Consider the following 17,480-nt stretch of genomic DNA (forward strand, 5'->3'; position numbering starts at 1 on the left):
CTGAGCCTCTCCAATGCCCCAAGCCTCTCCAATGCCCCAAACCCCTCATCCCCAGCCCCACAGCCCTCACCCCTGCACCCCCTCCTATCCCCAAACCTCCATCCCAGAGCCTTCACCCCCACTCCCTGTCGCAGCCGGAGCCTGCACCCAGCACCCAAACTCCATCCCAGAGTCTGCACCCCAGGCCCCCTCCCCCATCCAAACTCCCTCCCAGAGCCTTAGGCAGGTGGGGGTGGAGTTGGGGGGGGGGCAGGTTTTGGGCACCACCAAAATTTCTACAAACTGCCACCCCTGGAAGAGGCAGAGCAGGGGTGGAGTGGTGGTGCAGCCCAGTGCAGTGGGGGGGGCTTTACTGAGTGTATATATATTATTAAAACTGCTTGGAGGAGGAGGAGGTGGAGAAGAGACGGGGCAGGGGCGGGGACTCATGGAAGGGGTAGAGTGGGGGCAGGGCCAGGGGCAGCGAGGGGAGGTGTCAGTGATGCGGCCCTCAGGCCAATGCACTAGTCCTTATGTGGCCCTCGTGGTCATTTGAGTTTGAGACCCCTGGTCTATAACCACTACAGTACAATCCCATAGCTTGGAACAGAACTCAGTGGTCCTGCACCACTCTCCTCCTTTCAGCAAATACTTATGACACTCACTGGCAAAGTGCATGTCTCATCCTGCCTCTAAAGCAGCGTTTCTCAACTGCGGCCACCATGGCCACATGCGGCCATCAGGGGCTTTTCTTGAGGCCATAGCCTCCTGGGCTCTGATTTGGGGGTGGGGAAGGGCAAAGTAGCGGCCCTGCCCCCTCCCTGGTGCTCCTGGATGCACCGCCTTGGTTTTGGTTGCTGGGGTCGCCAGTAGGATTTGGGCCCTGCCCCTGCCCCTGTCTGGAGACACCTGGGCACAACGCTGGAGGAGCAGGCAGGCAGCAGGTAAGTTTCCCACCTTCCCAGGGGCATTGGGGCTCAGGCTTTGGGCTTCAGCCCCAGGCTCTGGTTGCACAGCTTTGGGCTCTGTCCCTGGGCCCCATCCTCCAGCGACAGGGCTTCGGGCTCTGGCCACGGGGCTTCCGGCTGCCTCCCCCAACCCTCCATCCAGGGCTTAATTTGTCCCCAAACTTGCCAGGACTGTGTAAGTCTGCTGTGAAAAGTGATACTTGTATGTTTGTTAATATCACTTTTCAAAACAAACTTTCTAGCTAGTAATAAATAAATTACAATGATTTGATCTGTCTATGTGCATATTTATTTGGTTTTCTGAACGCTAAGTATTTTAGGGGAAAGTGTGAGGGCAGCCACCAGCAAGAGTGGGTGCCTGCACTCTGAGGCCACCAAATAATTTGTCGTGAGAACCTCTGCTCTAAAGGATGACAAGTAGGTTCAACCAGGACAAGTGCAGAGTCCTGCACTTAGGACGGAAGAATCCCATTCACTGTTACAGACTAGGGATCGAATGGCTAGGCAGCAGTTCTGCAGAAAAGGACCGAGGGGTTACAGTGGACGAGAAGCTGGATTTGAGTCAACAGTGTGCCCTTGTTGCCAAGAAGGCTAACGGCATTTTGGGCTGTATAAGTAGGGGCATTGCCAGCAGATCGAGGGACATGATCATTCCCCTCTATTCGACATTGGTGAGGCCTCATCTGGAATACTGTGTCCAGTTTTGGGCCCCACACTACAAGAAGGATGTGGAAAAATTGGAAAGAGTCCAGCGGAGGGCAACAAAAATGATTAGGGGGCTGGAGCACATGACTTATGAGGAGGGGCTGAGGGAACTGGGATTGTTTCGTCTGCAGAAGAGAAGAATGAGGGGGGATTTGATAGCTGCTTTTCAACTACCTGAAAGGGGGTTCCAAAGAGGATGGATCTAGACTGTTCTCAGTGATACCTGATGACAGAACAAGGAATAATGGTCTCAAGTTGCAGTGGGGGAGGTTTAGGTTGGATATTAGAAAAAACTTTTTCACTAGGAGGGTGGTGAAGCACTGGAATGGGTTACCTGGGGAGGTGGTGGAATCTCCTTCCTTAGAGGTTTTTAAGGTTAGGCTTGACAAAGCCCTGGCTGGGATGATTTAGTTGGGAACTGGTCCTGCTTTGAGCAGGGGGTTGGACTAGATGACCTCCTGAGGTCCCTTCCAACCCTGATATTCTATGATTCTATGATTCTAGGGCTCTCAATTAATCACAGTTAATGCAAGCGATTAAACAAAACAAATTAACTAGATTTTTAAAAAGTCGTGATACATCGCAGTTTTGATCGCACTGTTAAACAATACTAGAATACCAATTTAAATTTATTATAAATATTTTGGATGTTTTTCTACATTTTCAAATATAGTGATTTCAATTGAAACACAGAATACAAAGTGTACAGTGCTCACTTTATATTATTATGTTTATTACAAATATTTGCATTATAAAGATATAAAAGAAATAGTATATTTCAATTCACCTCATACACATACTGTAGTGCAATCTCTTTATCGTGAAAGTGCAATTTACAAATGTAGATTTTTTTTTACATACCTGCACTCAAATATAAAACAATGTAAAACTTTAGAGCCTAGAAGTCCACTCAGTCCGACTTCTTGTTCAGCCAATTGCTAAGACAAACCTGCCTGTTTCTTATTTACAATGTCACCTGAAAGTGAGAACAGTCATTCTCATGTTGTAGCTGGTGTTGCAAGGTATTTACATGCCAGATATGCTAAACATTTGTATTCCCCTTGTTGCTTTGACTTGTAGATTACAAATATTTGCACTGTAAAAAAAAGTGCAATCAAAAATAATATAAAGTGAGCAGTGTACTCTTTGTATTCTGTGTTGTAATTGAAATCAATAGATTTGAAAATGTAGAAAAACATCCAAAAATATTTATAATACATTTAAATTGGTATTCCATTACTGTTTAACAGTGCGCTTAAAACTGCGATTAATCACAACTATATTTTAATCTCATGATTAATTGCAATTATTTGTTGTAATCGTTTGACAGCCTTAATGACAACCCACTACTGCGATCAGTTATTGAAGTGGCAGGCCTGTGCTGTGGAGTAAAGGTTCTAACCCTACTGCTGAACCACGTGATGTCAATATGGTTCCACATCATGGAATTTCGGTGTTTGTGTTTGTTTTCAGTTTACTTTTATAAAATTTAGACAATTACATTTACAAAAGTTACATAAAAAGACACACACCCCTGCCTGATGCAGTGCACTTGATGGACTATGCTCAGGGAATTGATCAGGTTTGTATCATAAAGGAGGCTGTTGTCTGCAGGACCCCCTGCTTTATTTGTTGCAGAAGTTAGAAGGTCTGAAGTGAATGAGGCAGGAAACTGCAAGAGAAAGGATGGTTCCATGGTTAAGGCAATTGAATGGTGGCCTGGCGAACTGGATTCTATCCCTGTCTCTGCGAGTGAGCTCCTTACACCAAGCTTAAGGAAGTGTAGTGTAGTGACTAGTGCATTGGACTAGGAAGCAGGAAACCTGGGTTCAATGCATAGCTTTAGCATTGATTTGTTGGGTGACCTTGGGCAAGTCATTTCACCTCCCTATGCCTCAGTTTTCCCATCTGTAAAATGGGAATAATAGTACTGCCCTTCTTTGTAAAGCACTTTGAGATTTATGGGTGAAAAGTGCTGTATAAGAGCTAGGAATTATTATTGTTTGTTCCTTATTTCCTGGGTAACCAACTTTTGAGCCACCTGGCTCCAGAGCCTCAGAAGTATTTAGCAGTCTAAGTCCACCCTGATGTGCCACTGACATTTTCATAGCTGTCACCTACTCCAGTCCCCTTAGGGGAACAGACATTGCCACCGGTCGGCATTTGCAAAATTGCCTGAACCCTAATTACATATAGCCCACAGCTCCCGGATAACTGAGTCCGGCTGAAACCCCAGAGCCCCGAACTGGGATTCTCAAGCTAAGTAGGGGTACAGTAATATCTTTCTCACCAGTGTGGCGCAGCCCTAAGCGTGCCTAACACCTGCCGGACCCCACAGCAGGCAGATGCAGGCAGGCCACCCATAGGTTGAAGGGCAGCATGGCAGTCACACGAAAACGGAGGCACAGGGATATACATGTAGGGTGAGCCAGAGAGGAGTAATGAGCATGAGCAGGAGACAGAGGGTATGTCTTCACTACCTGCCGGATCGGGATGAACTAAGTTTACATGGGCAGCCTTCATTCTGGCATTTCTTAACTTTTGAGTTCTTGACTTTGCAGCCTTAGCATTCTTTTAATGAAGTTATGTAATATATAGGTGAGATCAAAAAGAGAAGGTTTCTGTGGGGAGCTTGAATGGTTCATGATATGACTGAAAAATGCAAAAATAGAAAGGAGATAGTAGGAAAGGGAAAAAAGTGCTTATTACTGCAGTGTTGGGGGTCATATAAGCATTTAGAAAAATAATACCAAGGAAAGTGCAATACATAATTCTTGGCACATTATATAGAACTTGTCAGCCAAAGTACTCTGCAAAGGTGGGTGAGCATCAGTAACTTCCACTGGCTCATGGATTAGTAAACACAGGGAAGCTAAGGGCCAGTCCTTAGGATGGAGGCGTGCCTCACAAGAGCAACTCACAAGAGCAGGGCCGTAGCACTGATAAAAATGGACCCACCCTAGGACAACTGCACCCCAAAAATTTTGATTAATAAGAGAAATAGGAAAGTTTTTGTCAGTCACAATTAACTGAAGATGCAGCTTCTGGATTGTTGCTAGAGCAGTTAAGAAAGGAGAATCTACTGAAGTACAGACCTGTCAGCAGTTGAGAAGGATCCCAGGAGTGGCGGTAAGGGACAGAATTATACTGGGAATCAGATTAACAATAGACTTCTGAAGGATGGATTTATACACATAAGACCATGTCTGACAGATCTGGTGAACCAAGTGGGAATATACAAAGCCAACTGGAAAATAAGGATGAATCAGTAGACCTAATTTATCTGAATTTCATGAAAACATTTTAATACTGTGCCATTTAATTACAAGTTGATTTCCAAAGTCAAAAAGCATAGGCCAGGGGAGATTTATTTACAGTGTTGTCTGTTGAAAAGTGTCTGTCTGCCCATGCTGTGTTCTGGGTGAAAGTTTCACATTTTTAAAACGTAATTCTATGGTCTAAAAAGTACACAGTTTAAAAAAGAATTCATAACGAAACAAACAAAATAAACCCACACAGAGATAAAAACTAGAGAGCTAGGACTAGGAGTCTAACCATTTATCACAACTGTAAGTCATTCTGAAAAATCATTAGACAAAAATCGAACAAACCAAACAACAGAAATGTATGTACATTTTGATCAATAAAAAAAAAATAGGTAGACCCTTCCATGGCTTCTTAGTCAGTAAAAGCACCTTCACTGAAGAAATCCCACCTGTTTATGGTAGGTTTGTAATACATAAACCGACCCAAAGTTGTCATCAGTGTTTGTGCTCCTACAATCAATTGAAGTTGAAAGGCACAATGTAACACGTGTCTCAGCCATCCCATCATCTGGAAACACCGATGTTACTATACCAAAGACTTGCTGTAAGCTATCAGTGGGGAAAAGATGCCATATTGCTTAGAAGTTTGCATGTCTTGGACTAACCTCACTTCTTGGAGCAGGAGTCAAGAGCAAATACCCTGAGGAAATCATGGCTTGGAGTTTCATAACAAGCGCGTTCTTACACCATTTGGTTTCCAGTTTGGTTATCAGACGTGTTTCATATGATAAAAATCAGCTGTTAACTGACTAAACATGAAGGGTTCAGAAAACCTAGAGGCCTGTTCATGTCCCTTTTCTCCATGTCAAATGCCTGGAAATTTTTGTGTGATACATTTGCGGATGTAACATGATCTGAACCCCATTCATCATTAAAAGCAGTGACTTATCTACCCCTCCCGCTGCTGAAACAGGAGTAGTGTGAATAGGGGTGAAACTATAAAATTGCATCAGGCATCATGGTTACAGTGATAAATACTGTACAGAACATGGCTTCTCATACCAGCATGTCAATAAACATTTCACTAGAAATTCCAACTATCCTGGTAAAATAGAGGCCCCTCCTTTATGCCTATGAAGTGCCTACAACCTACATCTCCCCCAACTATGCCATCCTACCATAATCAAATGCACACAAAAATAGACATTATTTGTACACAATTCTGCCTTTACACGAGTTCAGTAAGACTCGGGTAATACAGTTAAAAAACTAGAACGTGCTTTTGGCTCTTCCGACAGTCCCCCAAGTCTGGTAACGCGTCACCCAGCTACCCTGTCAATAGCGTGTGTGCAAGCAAAGAAAAATGAGAGTGAACAGAAGGCAGTGTTAAATAAATTCTACAGCAAGAGTGAACTGCAACCCTGCACAAAGGCCTATGTACCTCTTAAAAAAACTTAACACAAGTGGTGCCAGGTCTCTAGGGGCCTCTACTTGAGTGGGGGGTTGGAGGGGAGGGGTTGAATTTCATCCAAGTGAATGATGTACCAAATCTGCGGCAGTCTCCAGTCCAGTGAAGTATATCTTGATGTGGATTTGACAGTTGGGTGGTGGGGAGCGGGAAATACTATTGCACTTACACGACACCCCCCACTCCAGTAGCCTCAAACACAACAGAGATTTGGCTTCAACTAAGAAATGGCCACCCACTGGCATCCAATGAGTAGGAGCATGCAGTGAGTTGTAAAGAGGAAGTCATGGGGCCCCTAACGCAGGTGCGGTCAGTAAACTCACAGGTACAATGGAGAACAAAAGGAATTAAAAAAAACAACAACCACTTAACACTAAGTACATTTTTGGCTAAAAAGGATTTAGAAGTTTAACTGAAACTCAGCAGTAAACATATGTCCAATAATCAAGCTCATGATGCTGAAAGTGTATCCACCTCAAGGACTAAGAAACAAATATGCTCTTGTGCTAAAGGGGATAGCAGCCACTCTCTTAAAATAGAAGACTGGCTCAATATTCATTCTGAAGCGAAGGCGAGAGAGACACCAGACCTCTCTGCTAGTAAGCAGATTGGTTTGCTTGGAACACATTCCCCGTGCATAGGCTTGGAAGGATCAGGTTTTGATTGTCTATTACTTTTGACAGATAATACTGACGAGCATTTCTAACTATCTTTTTCAGTGTTCATGAGTGGAAATTTTTGTACTAACAGGAATTTAAAAATTTTGAATTGAGGCAATATTTGTATAAACTGTAGTGACCGACTGTCCAAAATATAACCAGAATAGTTCACATTGCTATCTATTAATTGAATTGACAGCAACAGAGGAGGAAGCTAGATATCTACAAGAGCAACATATCATATGATATGTTCTTAACTTTCCTTCTTTGTACATTTTTTATGGTTAGTGATGGAATTTCTTTTCACCCATTTCAGCTGAAGGGCAAAAATGACAGTTGCAAATATTTGCTAATTAAAACCTAACCTTTCCAACACTAACTCTAAACAGATGGTCACTAAAACCAGAAAAACAGAGCACTGAAGCCATTTGGGACTTCAGTCTGCTAACCATCTGCAGAGTTTTAATTATGGACACAACCCCGCTTGCACTGAAGTCAATGGGTCACATTCATCCCTGGTAGAACTTCATCCGTCTAATTCACCAGGGATGAATTTAGCCAAATAAGTTAACGGACATTTTGTCACTGACTTCAACAGAAGAAATCAGGTCGTATATCTGCCTTTCCTTCAAAAGCTGATTGAAAACCCACCCCGGAAATGATCTGAAAATTTACTTGCGGTAGTTTTTGAAGCAAGCTGATGTTTTATTTTTCAAAAACTTTCCACTGCACTTTTTTTAATCAGTAGTTTTCAAAAGTGATTTATTCTTTAATTTGAGAAAAAAAAATCCCACTAAGCGACTAAGATGATCAAACAATAGTGGCAATTAAGAAATAAAAATCAAAAACTCAGGATGACAAAGACTGAAAAGAGTAACAAGAAGAAATCAGCACCTCAACACATACACGAGGAACTCAACAGTAATGGAAAACAAAGAGGAAAAATGAAGACAAAAAACAACAGGTTACATTTTTCATTTACCATTTTCAAAGAAAAAATATTTTTAAAAAATCTAATAGGTTTCACACATAAAAATACCTCTTTTTGAAACAGACTATTTTTTGACCTAAGTTTTCATTTGAAAAATGTTAACAGGATCTAGTCCCTTAAAAAAAAAAAGGGATGCTATATTGATAAAACTGTCTTGATGTGGGGGAGTTGACACAGCCATTTTAATCCAGTAGGGACTGGCATACAAGTATTAGATAACTAAAAATAAACATCTACAGATCTCCCCTAGAAGGCACCTTCCCTCAGATATGTATGAGCAAATAAGAAATGAGCAAATAGAGTTCAAATGAGATCAAATTCCTGAGGGAAGAGGCTGCCTTGAAAATTCTGACAGGCCACATTTGCCACTGCCTCTCCTTTGAAAAAAAATGGCCAATTCTTCTTGCTTTCGTTATCCCAAAGAAGGCATCATTTCTATATCTAACTTTATATACACAGAAATGCTCTGGCAGCTATACAAAATACTCTTATAAACATAGAATAATTACTGAACTATTTACAAAAAGAAGCTCAACTAAATGCAGGCATGTTCTTCACAACAGCAAGATTACAGCAGTATTTGCATGTCTTCCCTGATACTCAGCTTGGTCTATGGTACATTTGGACATCAGAGGGGGAAAAAAGGGCTTCCCATATTTAGCACAATCAGTGTCATTATCCTAGAAAGTTTTTGGTGGAACTTTGCCTTTCAACTTGTGAAAGAAAACTTTGGACATGTGTACGTAAGAGATAATTTAACGGCCAGTTATAATTAAATAGGATTTTTTTTCCTCTGAACTTTCTCACAGAAAAGGAAATGAAAGAAAAACAATCTCCCACCAAAAATTTCCCTTTTCTTCTAAGTGATGCTATTTTCTGCACTTTATGTGTAATTAGCTGAGCTAAAGTAGTGGAACATGAACACCAAGCAGGTCCCAAAGAAGACAAAAAATGCAAGACAAAAAAAATAAGTTAACATTTATCAAAACATTTTTACAGCAAGCAATCTGCCTAAATTTAAATAGTTTTCCTTTCAAAACCCACCTTTCAGCCAGCACTCACCCCCTTCGAATATTCATGCAGTGCTAAATTTAACAACTCCTTAAAAGCTGTTGCCCAAGCTGGAGAAAAGCACTCAGCTGTTTTTGGTACCACAGGAAACATTTTTCTCTTCTGTTGGTTTTCTCTGACATCAGTACTCTTTATGAGCACGTGAAGTATACTAGGAGTGTCTCCATTTAGGATAAAAGGATGAGAACTCCATCGTGGTTCTTGACTCTGACATTCTTCCTTCCCCGCTTGAGTGGAACTCTTGGAATTTCACATGTCGGAGGAGAGAAGAGACTTGACCGACAGTCAAGATCCACTGTATAGCTCCAAGAGCAGGACTTGGCCCTTATTTTGTACTATAAGCAGCACATGGAACAGTGTAAAAATGATCCATGTGCTACTGAAGTCCCACCAACTGTTATCACTGAAACGGCACTAGACAAATTCTGAACCTGTGGCAGATCAGCAGTGTCCTACAAAAAAGGGCTATGGGTTAAATTCACTCCTGTGCAGAAAGCCAGGACAATGTCTCTACACCATTTAAGCCCTACTTAGTATAACAGGTGGAAGGATGGTCCAGTGGTTAGGTCACTAGCCTGGGATGTGAGAGACCTGAGTTCTATTCCATGCTGCACCCCAAACTGTCTGAATGATCTTCGGCAAGTAATTTAGGGGACAGCTACGCTGGGGGTTTGCTTCCCAGCTTGAGGAGCCATACCTGTGGCTAGCTCTCAGTATAGCTGAAGTGGCAGGAGGTGCTTGCGGCCCAAATGCAATCCCATGCAAAACCCCGGACATGTCCTTTGGGTGGCTAGCCCCTCACAGCTACATTCAGGCTAGCACAGGTGTGTCTCCTGGAGCTGCTGGGAATCACAGCCCCAACTTGAGGTATAGGTTTAGTATCTGCTCTGTGCCTCTGGGGATAACATAGGGGCATTATAAGGACCAACACATTAAAGTTTGAGGAGTGCTCAGACATTATGGTAATGGGGGTCTTACCTGAGATACCTAGACAGAGCTCTGCTCAGGGTGGGAGAGAAGACTTTCACCATAAGGAATTGTTTACTCTGGAAAGTTTTTTCAGCGTAAGTGAAGGAGTGAATGTAACCCGATACAATTACACTAGTATAACTCCTGTGGGGGGACACTGACTCTGGCATAGGAGTCCCTTTTTCCATTTTAGCTTACGTTGCCTGGGAAGGGGTGTAAGCACAACCAAAAAGAATCACTTGTATACCAGAATAAGCGTGTCCACACAGCGGGTTTAACTGCTTACACACACCAGTGTCGATCAGGCCTTTCAGCCTGGGCAGGAGGCGGCATGCTCCATTGTGTGACTGGCTAAGGGGACATTTTACATTGCACACAAGGGTTGCTTGGTAGAGCTGACAGGAGCTGTGAGAGTCTCAGATACTTTCCCCCACAGAATTTTGAGTACTGTGAGAATCTTTTGTGCGTCGTTTTCTACGGGCTTCTACCTGTTGTGCCCATTGATGTCAAAAGCAAACTCTCAGGGTCAGCTTCTCTTCTAACTTTGACTGGCATAAATCAGGACTATCTCCACTGCCTTTGACAGAGGGCTCTTTGGAGACATCCAGGCCTAGCGCCACTGAACTACTTACACCAAGCAGATCTACAGCTACAGCTGGAGGCCCCTCTAGTGAGCAGCAGGGTCTGTTATTCACAGAAGCATTTGTTTGTACTAGCTGCATGAAGGTACAGGGAATTCAGCCTCAGAGCAGCTCCCCTAAACATCACGGCAAAGCTGCATTTTAAAAGTATACAAGTACCTTTTCAGAAGTTAAATACAATTAAAATAATGCCACTGGATGCTTTTCTTTAAAATGTAACTCACTGCAGGCACTTTTTAACCAGATGGGAGATTATTTTTGGTGAGACTTTTTTTGTGATACAGCCCACATCACTTGATCCAAGGATCTGATCTAGGAATGACATTAGCATTGCAGAGTCTGTTCCATTTAAAAACAAGTACCTGGGGAGTTAATTCACAGGACTACTGAGAGAAGGACTTTCAGGAGGCCTAGTCTCATAGCAGCATTGAAGATTAACTGGCACCGGAGGAGCGGTTTTCTTTCTATACATTAAAAAAAAAAGAGAGAGAGAGAGAGAGAGAGAGCGCCTGCAGCCCAGGGAACAGTGTTGGGAGTATGCCAGAGGCATGGCGTTTTCCTTGTGATCCCTTTTAACTGCATCACCAAGGTAAATCAAGCTTCAAGTTGCAGCAAGCACGGCTGGGAATCCCACCCTCTGCTGCACGGATTAACAGAGGAAGTAGTTCAGGGTCCCCGAGATGAAGCTTCCTCGTCTGAAATGACTGCTGGGCTGCTCTTCAGCCGAACACGCTATCATTTACAGCTGTCCAAGTTGGGGTCCGTGTTTCTTTCTGAATCTGGCGGTGCTGAATCCGTAGCTTCCACGCTGTGCCCCATTCCATATGCAAAGTAAATGATAAAACCTGTGGGAGCGAAGGAGAGGAAACGTCAGCAGTATAACCAACCGGAAGCTACTTTTCATACTCAGGGGCCGCTTAGTCTCAATAAAACGTATTGGCAGCTAATACTAATCTTGCTAACGCTTGATAGTCTAGCAATATCCAGCATTGCAACTAAAGTCAATGAGGCTAACTAAGGACACCGGGAGGGTAGAATTTGGCCGTACACATTTAAAATAAGTTTGGGTTCTCAACCTCAAATGGCTAAAAAGACACATTTTTAAACTCACCCAAGAACATCCAGACAGCAAACCGTATCCAGGTCCCTTTATCCAGCTGCATCATGAGATAAACATTCACAAAAATACTCAGAATAGGAAGTAAAGGCAAAAGAGGTACCTGAAAAGAAAGAGAGACCAGTGACGTCCGCAGGTCATAACAACACACAGACATGAATGTCCCTTGTAAGCAGGAAGCTGTCAAGCCTCATCTGCCAGAGGCTCCTGGAGAAGTGACGAGTCTGTCAAAACGCAGCTCTCCATTCTCCCAAGGTGAGGACCACCATGAGCACCAGCCCCGTGTGCACAGAAAGCCCTTTGGCTTGGATTTTCCCTCTAGTTGCCACCACAAACTAATCATCTTCCTTCCAAAGCCCTTTCCACTATCCCGCTCTGATACTGTTAGCAGCATTGTCGTCATCCTTCCCTACCTGGGAGTCAGCTTTGATTCCTCGCTCTCTTTTTCACCTCACTCCCAGGACCCCACCTAATCCTGCTCCTGCTTCTCCTACAATTCATCCCCCTCCTCTGTGGCCTCCCTCTCTACCCGCTCTCCTTATCCCAGTCCATCCAAAAAGCTGCTGCCAAAACCATCTCCCTTCACTGCTGCTCTGGCCACATCATCCTATTTCTTGACTCTCTGCAAAAGCTTCCTCTATTCCAGCCTCTCCTCTTCACCTCCTGGGCTCTGCGCTCCCACTTACATTTCAGCCCTCCTCTCTTCCACTTCCCCCTCCTGCTTCCTCTGTTCTGCCCCAAGTGTCACTCTTCTCACTCTCTCCTAACTTCACGCCTCCCTGTCCACAGGACAGCCTCACAGTTAAAATATGCAAAGCTCCTTCATTCTCTACACCAAAAACCTGGCCATTCCATGGCACATTCCAGCTTCAGTGACCACTTGCTGCTTCCTTTCTGTACTGCACAGATTATTTGTTCTGTACTGAACCAGTTTGTGCCCACAGAACATAAGCCCTTCAGGGTTTTGATCTGTGATTTGCTTGGCTCAGCATATGACAGAATGAAGTCTGTCTCCAGGGGCTCGGCAGAGGTGCAGTGAGTTGTTAACATACTATCTTTCGCTTTTGGGAATCTGGGTTTAATGTTGGATCACAAGAGGAAAGTGAGTTTGGCGATCTCTGCCTAGCTCCCAGAGGACATCTCTCTACGTATTCGAGGGCTAGTGCTGTAACAACAGGAGTGCTCACAGTCAGGTTGGAGGTGCACTGGCAGAGTGGTGTGGGATGGCTTAGCCAGTGTTCCAGCCTGAACTGGACCCACTTCTAGCCAAGAAGATCAGCCCCTCTCTTTAATATGCACCAAAATTCTCTCTCTCTTTTTCCTCTCACACACATGCAAAGCCAGCTCCCAAATAGCTCTTTGCCATTCCTTCCTCACAGGCCGCTTACCTTAAACGAGAGCTTGGTTTTGCTTTCAGGTTGTCTCCAAATAATTAAACCGACAACGAGGCAAAAGAGAACGAGCACGGCAATCACGGCGATAGCCCACGCAGTCCTTTTTATCAGCAGCTCTTTGCCAAGGACAGTAAAGCTACAGCAGCTGACGATAAGTAAACCTGAGAACAAGACAGGCCAATGTTTATTGAATTGTGACTGAGAAAAACATTTGTAATTTCTGATTCAGCTTCTGCATGTTCAGCTTCAATGTTTGAGGGATTTATTTTTAAACCAATCATTTAATCCATGGTTTTCTATGTCTGTTGTGTTGCCTCAGGCAAGCGCTTGGGCTCTAGAACAGTTAATCAAACGTATACATTATCAATTCAGATGCCAAGAAGAGTTCGAAGGAGCTTCCCTAGACTGGCAGCTGGCTCACTACAAGAGAGATGCCAGCTCACGGCACTCACCTATGATACAAGATGAGATGTTAACCACCAAACCAGAGAGTTTGGAGGGATCTGAGTTTTGGGGAAACAGAATGGCTTTTCGGGAATCATTCTCCTCCTCTTCAGGAAGAAACGGAGCCTGCGATTCACTGGTGCTCACAGACTCGTTGGGGTCCAGCTCCTCCGTTGTTCTAGCCATCTGGTAGGCCAGGTTAGGTTGCTCTGGCTGGTACCTTGGAGAAGGAAAACACCAAAAGAGCACTGCCTTGGTAGAGGGTACAGTAAATGGTCATCCAGAATTAGTAGAAAGCTTGGTTGGAGCTCTCCATGTGGTTATGGACACCTGCAAGGCTTCAGAAGACATGCTGTGGCCAAAATTTACTGAAATGGGAGCCACGTTGGCTACTTGTCTGGAGCCGAAGAGAGCCATCTGATATGCACAGATGGAAGACACTGCACAGGGATTAGGTAACTGGAGGCTGGAGCACACAAATGGCGGCTCGAGTATGGAAAACATACTGTAGGCAGCAACCCTGGATTTGGGAGGAGCATGGACTAGATATCCTAATAGGTCCTTTCCCACACTCTTGTGTTATAGTCCCAGAATGCAATGCTCCATCCTTGAGCTGAGCAGAGGCTGCTCAGATCTAGATGAAGAACTGCACGTTGGGTCACATAGGCCCCAATTCTTGGGTATGGCTGAGCCATGCTCAGCAGAGGAACCAGGGATGGGAGATAAAGGTGGCTTTTATGTCACCTTTGAATGCCCCCAAATCCCTTGGGCAGCTGGAGACCGGTTCACCCCCTTGAGCAATTTAGAACAGCCTCAGGGCAGCTCTGTCACAACAGCTTCTAACAGACCCCCCCAGGGCCATCACCCCAGCAGAGTGGCACCAAAACACAGCACCTAAGCAGTGGGTTGTGACAGTGAGTAATGGATATGGCAGTAGGGAACTGGCTGGATCTTTTAATCATTCATTTCCAGACTTTCTAATGTTTGGGCGTTAATATTGAAGGAACAGCTATTTAGGTCTGGAGACGGGAGAGCTGGACTAGGCAGCTGGCATGCTGTAGCTGCTATTTATTATACAAAACTTGATCATCTCACTGTTGCCTTGTCACCCCATCTATTTGCTGTATCTGCCTATTGTCTCATGTCATATGCTAAGATTGTAAGCTGTCTGCAGCAGGGACTGTTTTGTATTGCATGTGGCCAGTATCTAGTACAACGGGGCCTTGATGCCTGATCAGGTGCTACCACAACAGAAAGAAAAACTCCTCTAACGCACGCTTTCACCCGTAACTCTCTTTTAACGAAGAGCCTTACTGGTGAATCTCCGTAGGTTTATACCACAAGCTTCAAGTAAAGGAACAGCCCATTTCAAAGGGCCCCTTTTAAATCTCTTTTGGCAGATGTATTTTCAGTGAAGATGCGTGTGGAATTTTGCAGCTGTGCAAGCTCAGCAAGATAGCACCAGTCGTGAGAACCTCTCACAACTTATGCAGCCACTCAAATGCTGCAACATCAGGCAGCAAAGTTGGAAACTGAAGCTCCGCTGAACTCAGGCTTCCATTCTTCAGGCCTGCAAGCGGCTGTGGCTTACACCACTAGCTCTACCGGGATAAGGCTGAGGCCTTGTGAGTGCAGTGCTGCATGCCAGATGAAATGCACAGCAGCTTGTAGCAGCAGACAAGGGAGTCACGTGCCCATCCGAAGGACTGGGAGGGAGCTGCTATTTTGCAGTTGCTACACAGGAGAGGAGATTGGGAAATAAAATGAAAACACAGGGATGCCTGGGCAGGGGAAATCCAGCGAGAGGGCACAGGCAAAGAGAATACAGGGAGAGCCCAGGGTTTGCAACTGTGCCTCAGCTCTGGAGGAGTGTCTATCTTTCAACTGTTGTGACTAATGGGAGCATCATAATGGCCTCAACTAGGCTTTGAATAAATGATAAATACTTTAGTCACCTGGCACCTTTCAACTCCGAGCTTGTTACAAACATGGGGGGCATGGAATTTATAATTGCTCGGTGGAGCAGGAAAACATTATAATCCCCCTGGCGAGCTGAGTAAACTGAGGCATGAAGCAGCTAGAGACTCAGATTTCAGATGTGCTGACCATGAGCTTCGGGCAATGGGAAGTGTGGGTGTTCAGCACTTCTTAAGAAAAAAAAAAAAGGCACTAAGGCCCCAATCCTGCAAACACTTATGCACATGCTTAATTTTATCACTATTACTGTTCTTAGCTTTACTATTTACTTACAGTAGTAAAGTTCAGCACAGCATAAGTGTTTGCAGGATCAGGGGGTTAGTGACTTACCCAAGGTCACCCAGCCAGTCTGTGGCAGAGTCAGAAATAGAACCCAGGAGCCCTATGATCAATTCTTGCTCTAATCATTAGACCACACGGCCCCTCTCCTCTCTTAGCAAGACTCCACTGACAGGCATCCCCGCACTGGCTTTTCCCCCCAGATCCCAACCTAACCAATAGCAGGGTTCCTGGGCATGCAGTGAGTCTTTGCACAAGGCAATGTGGCTTGAGACTGCTTTACCACTGGAGTTGATTCCTTGGTGGTTCATGTGGGGGGAGCTGTGACAGCGGAGCCCGGGTGCATCAGACATTTACAATGACTTGAAGTCTGGAATAGACATTCAGTGACCCCTTTCATCCATGCAGGAAAAACAGCTGACATTTATTTAAACTGAGACCAAAAGGAAAAAGCTCCATAAAAAAAAGCCTTATGATGAAATGACAGCCCTCGTCCTGCAGCATCCTCATCTTATCTCCTCCTTGGTGACAGTGGTGGGTGTTGCAAAAGTGGATGGCGGGGGGCATGGAAAAAAAGAGGCAGATAATCTTGCACATTGTACTTTACTGAGCACCTGCCCGCTTGTCCCCCAAGGCTGGCTTAAGCCTCCACAGTCACCCTGTGCTTTCAGGCAGCTGAATGCCACTGGCTGCCTTGGGATCTCTTGGATCTTATTAACGAACCAAACCAAACCAAACCAAACCCACGTGCCACACCTGGGGAGGAGAAAGAGCGAGGAGAGAGCAGCTTAAGGCATTGGGCACGAAAAGCCCCTTTGCTCTTTATTCTTTGCAAGGAGAATTAGGTCCAATTCCCTTTGCAAAGAAATAATAATAATAAAAAAGAGAGAATGCAAAATCCAAGCCGTGCGCCTGGCCACCCAGAGCAGTTGGGGAGGGGAGGCACTTTGCAAAGGGGGTGGGAGGGATTTGGGTTGTAATTGCACCAATGACGTGCCTATTTAGTGCTTTGCGGGGAGAGCGAAGGAGGAGCGTGGGTACCTTTAGGACTTTGTATCACACCCCTTTTGAAGAGAGTTGTATCAATTCAGGGTTGCCAGCGCATTTTATTTTGTAGTGGATGCTAATAAGAAAGGAAGATCTAGACAGCGAACTTTGCAAGCCCACCCTGGACAAAACAGAAAGCCATTATGGAAGGTCCAGTCCAAGGTGTCAGACTGATTCTGTGTTGTGCAAATAATAACTGCCCGGTGGGGACAGGGGTGTGAGCCCCTGATCGGTGCTGCCCAGAGGAGGCAGATTGCAAAGTAAATAAATACAGGGGTCCTCCCACAGCACTATACTCCTGCTCAGGTTTGGGTGGGGCTGGATGCTAAGTGGGTGGGCCGCAGCCCGCCCAGGGCTATGCCCCTGTCATGTGTTGGTATGTGTGCTATGTTTGAGGATATTTTATGTTCCCAAGAGATGATTCTTCGTGCACGGTTCCAGGATATCATAAGAACATAACAATGGCCGTACTGGGTCAGACCAAAGGTCCATCTAGCCCAGTATC

At 44.7% G+C, this 17,480-nt stretch overlaps 1 protein-coding gene across 2 annotated transcripts in view; it reads right to left on the reverse strand.

Annotated features, from left to right (window-relative positions):
* Window positions 1-11,322: 11,322 nt before the first annotated feature.
* LOC112124131 (high affinity cationic amino acid transporter 1) overlaps window positions 11,323-17,480 on the reverse strand; it is a 65,523-nt gene continuing 59,365 nt past the window's right edge. For both annotated transcript variants that reach the window (XM_024222672.2, XM_024222678.2), the window contains exons 9-12: window positions 13,681-13,892; window positions 13,223-13,389; window positions 11,829-11,937; window positions 11,323-11,562 (exon numbers count right to left, since the gene is read on the reverse strand). In XM_024222672.2, the coding sequence (XP_024078440.1) occupies window positions 11,453-11,562; window positions 11,829-11,937; window positions 13,223-13,389; window positions 13,681-13,892 (598 nt within the window). In that variant the 3' untranslated portion in view covers window positions 11,323-11,452. The remainder of the gene's footprint in view (window positions 11,563-11,828; window positions 11,938-13,222; window positions 13,390-13,680; window positions 13,893-17,480) is intronic.

Source organism: Terrapene carolina, unplaced genomic scaffold, assembly GCF_002925995.2.
Source record: "Terrapene carolina triunguis isolate 2854851 unplaced genomic scaffold, T_m_triunguis-2.0 Scaffold139, whole genome shotgun sequence".
NCBI lineage: Eukaryota > Metazoa > Chordata > Testudines > Emydidae > Terrapene > Terrapene triunguis.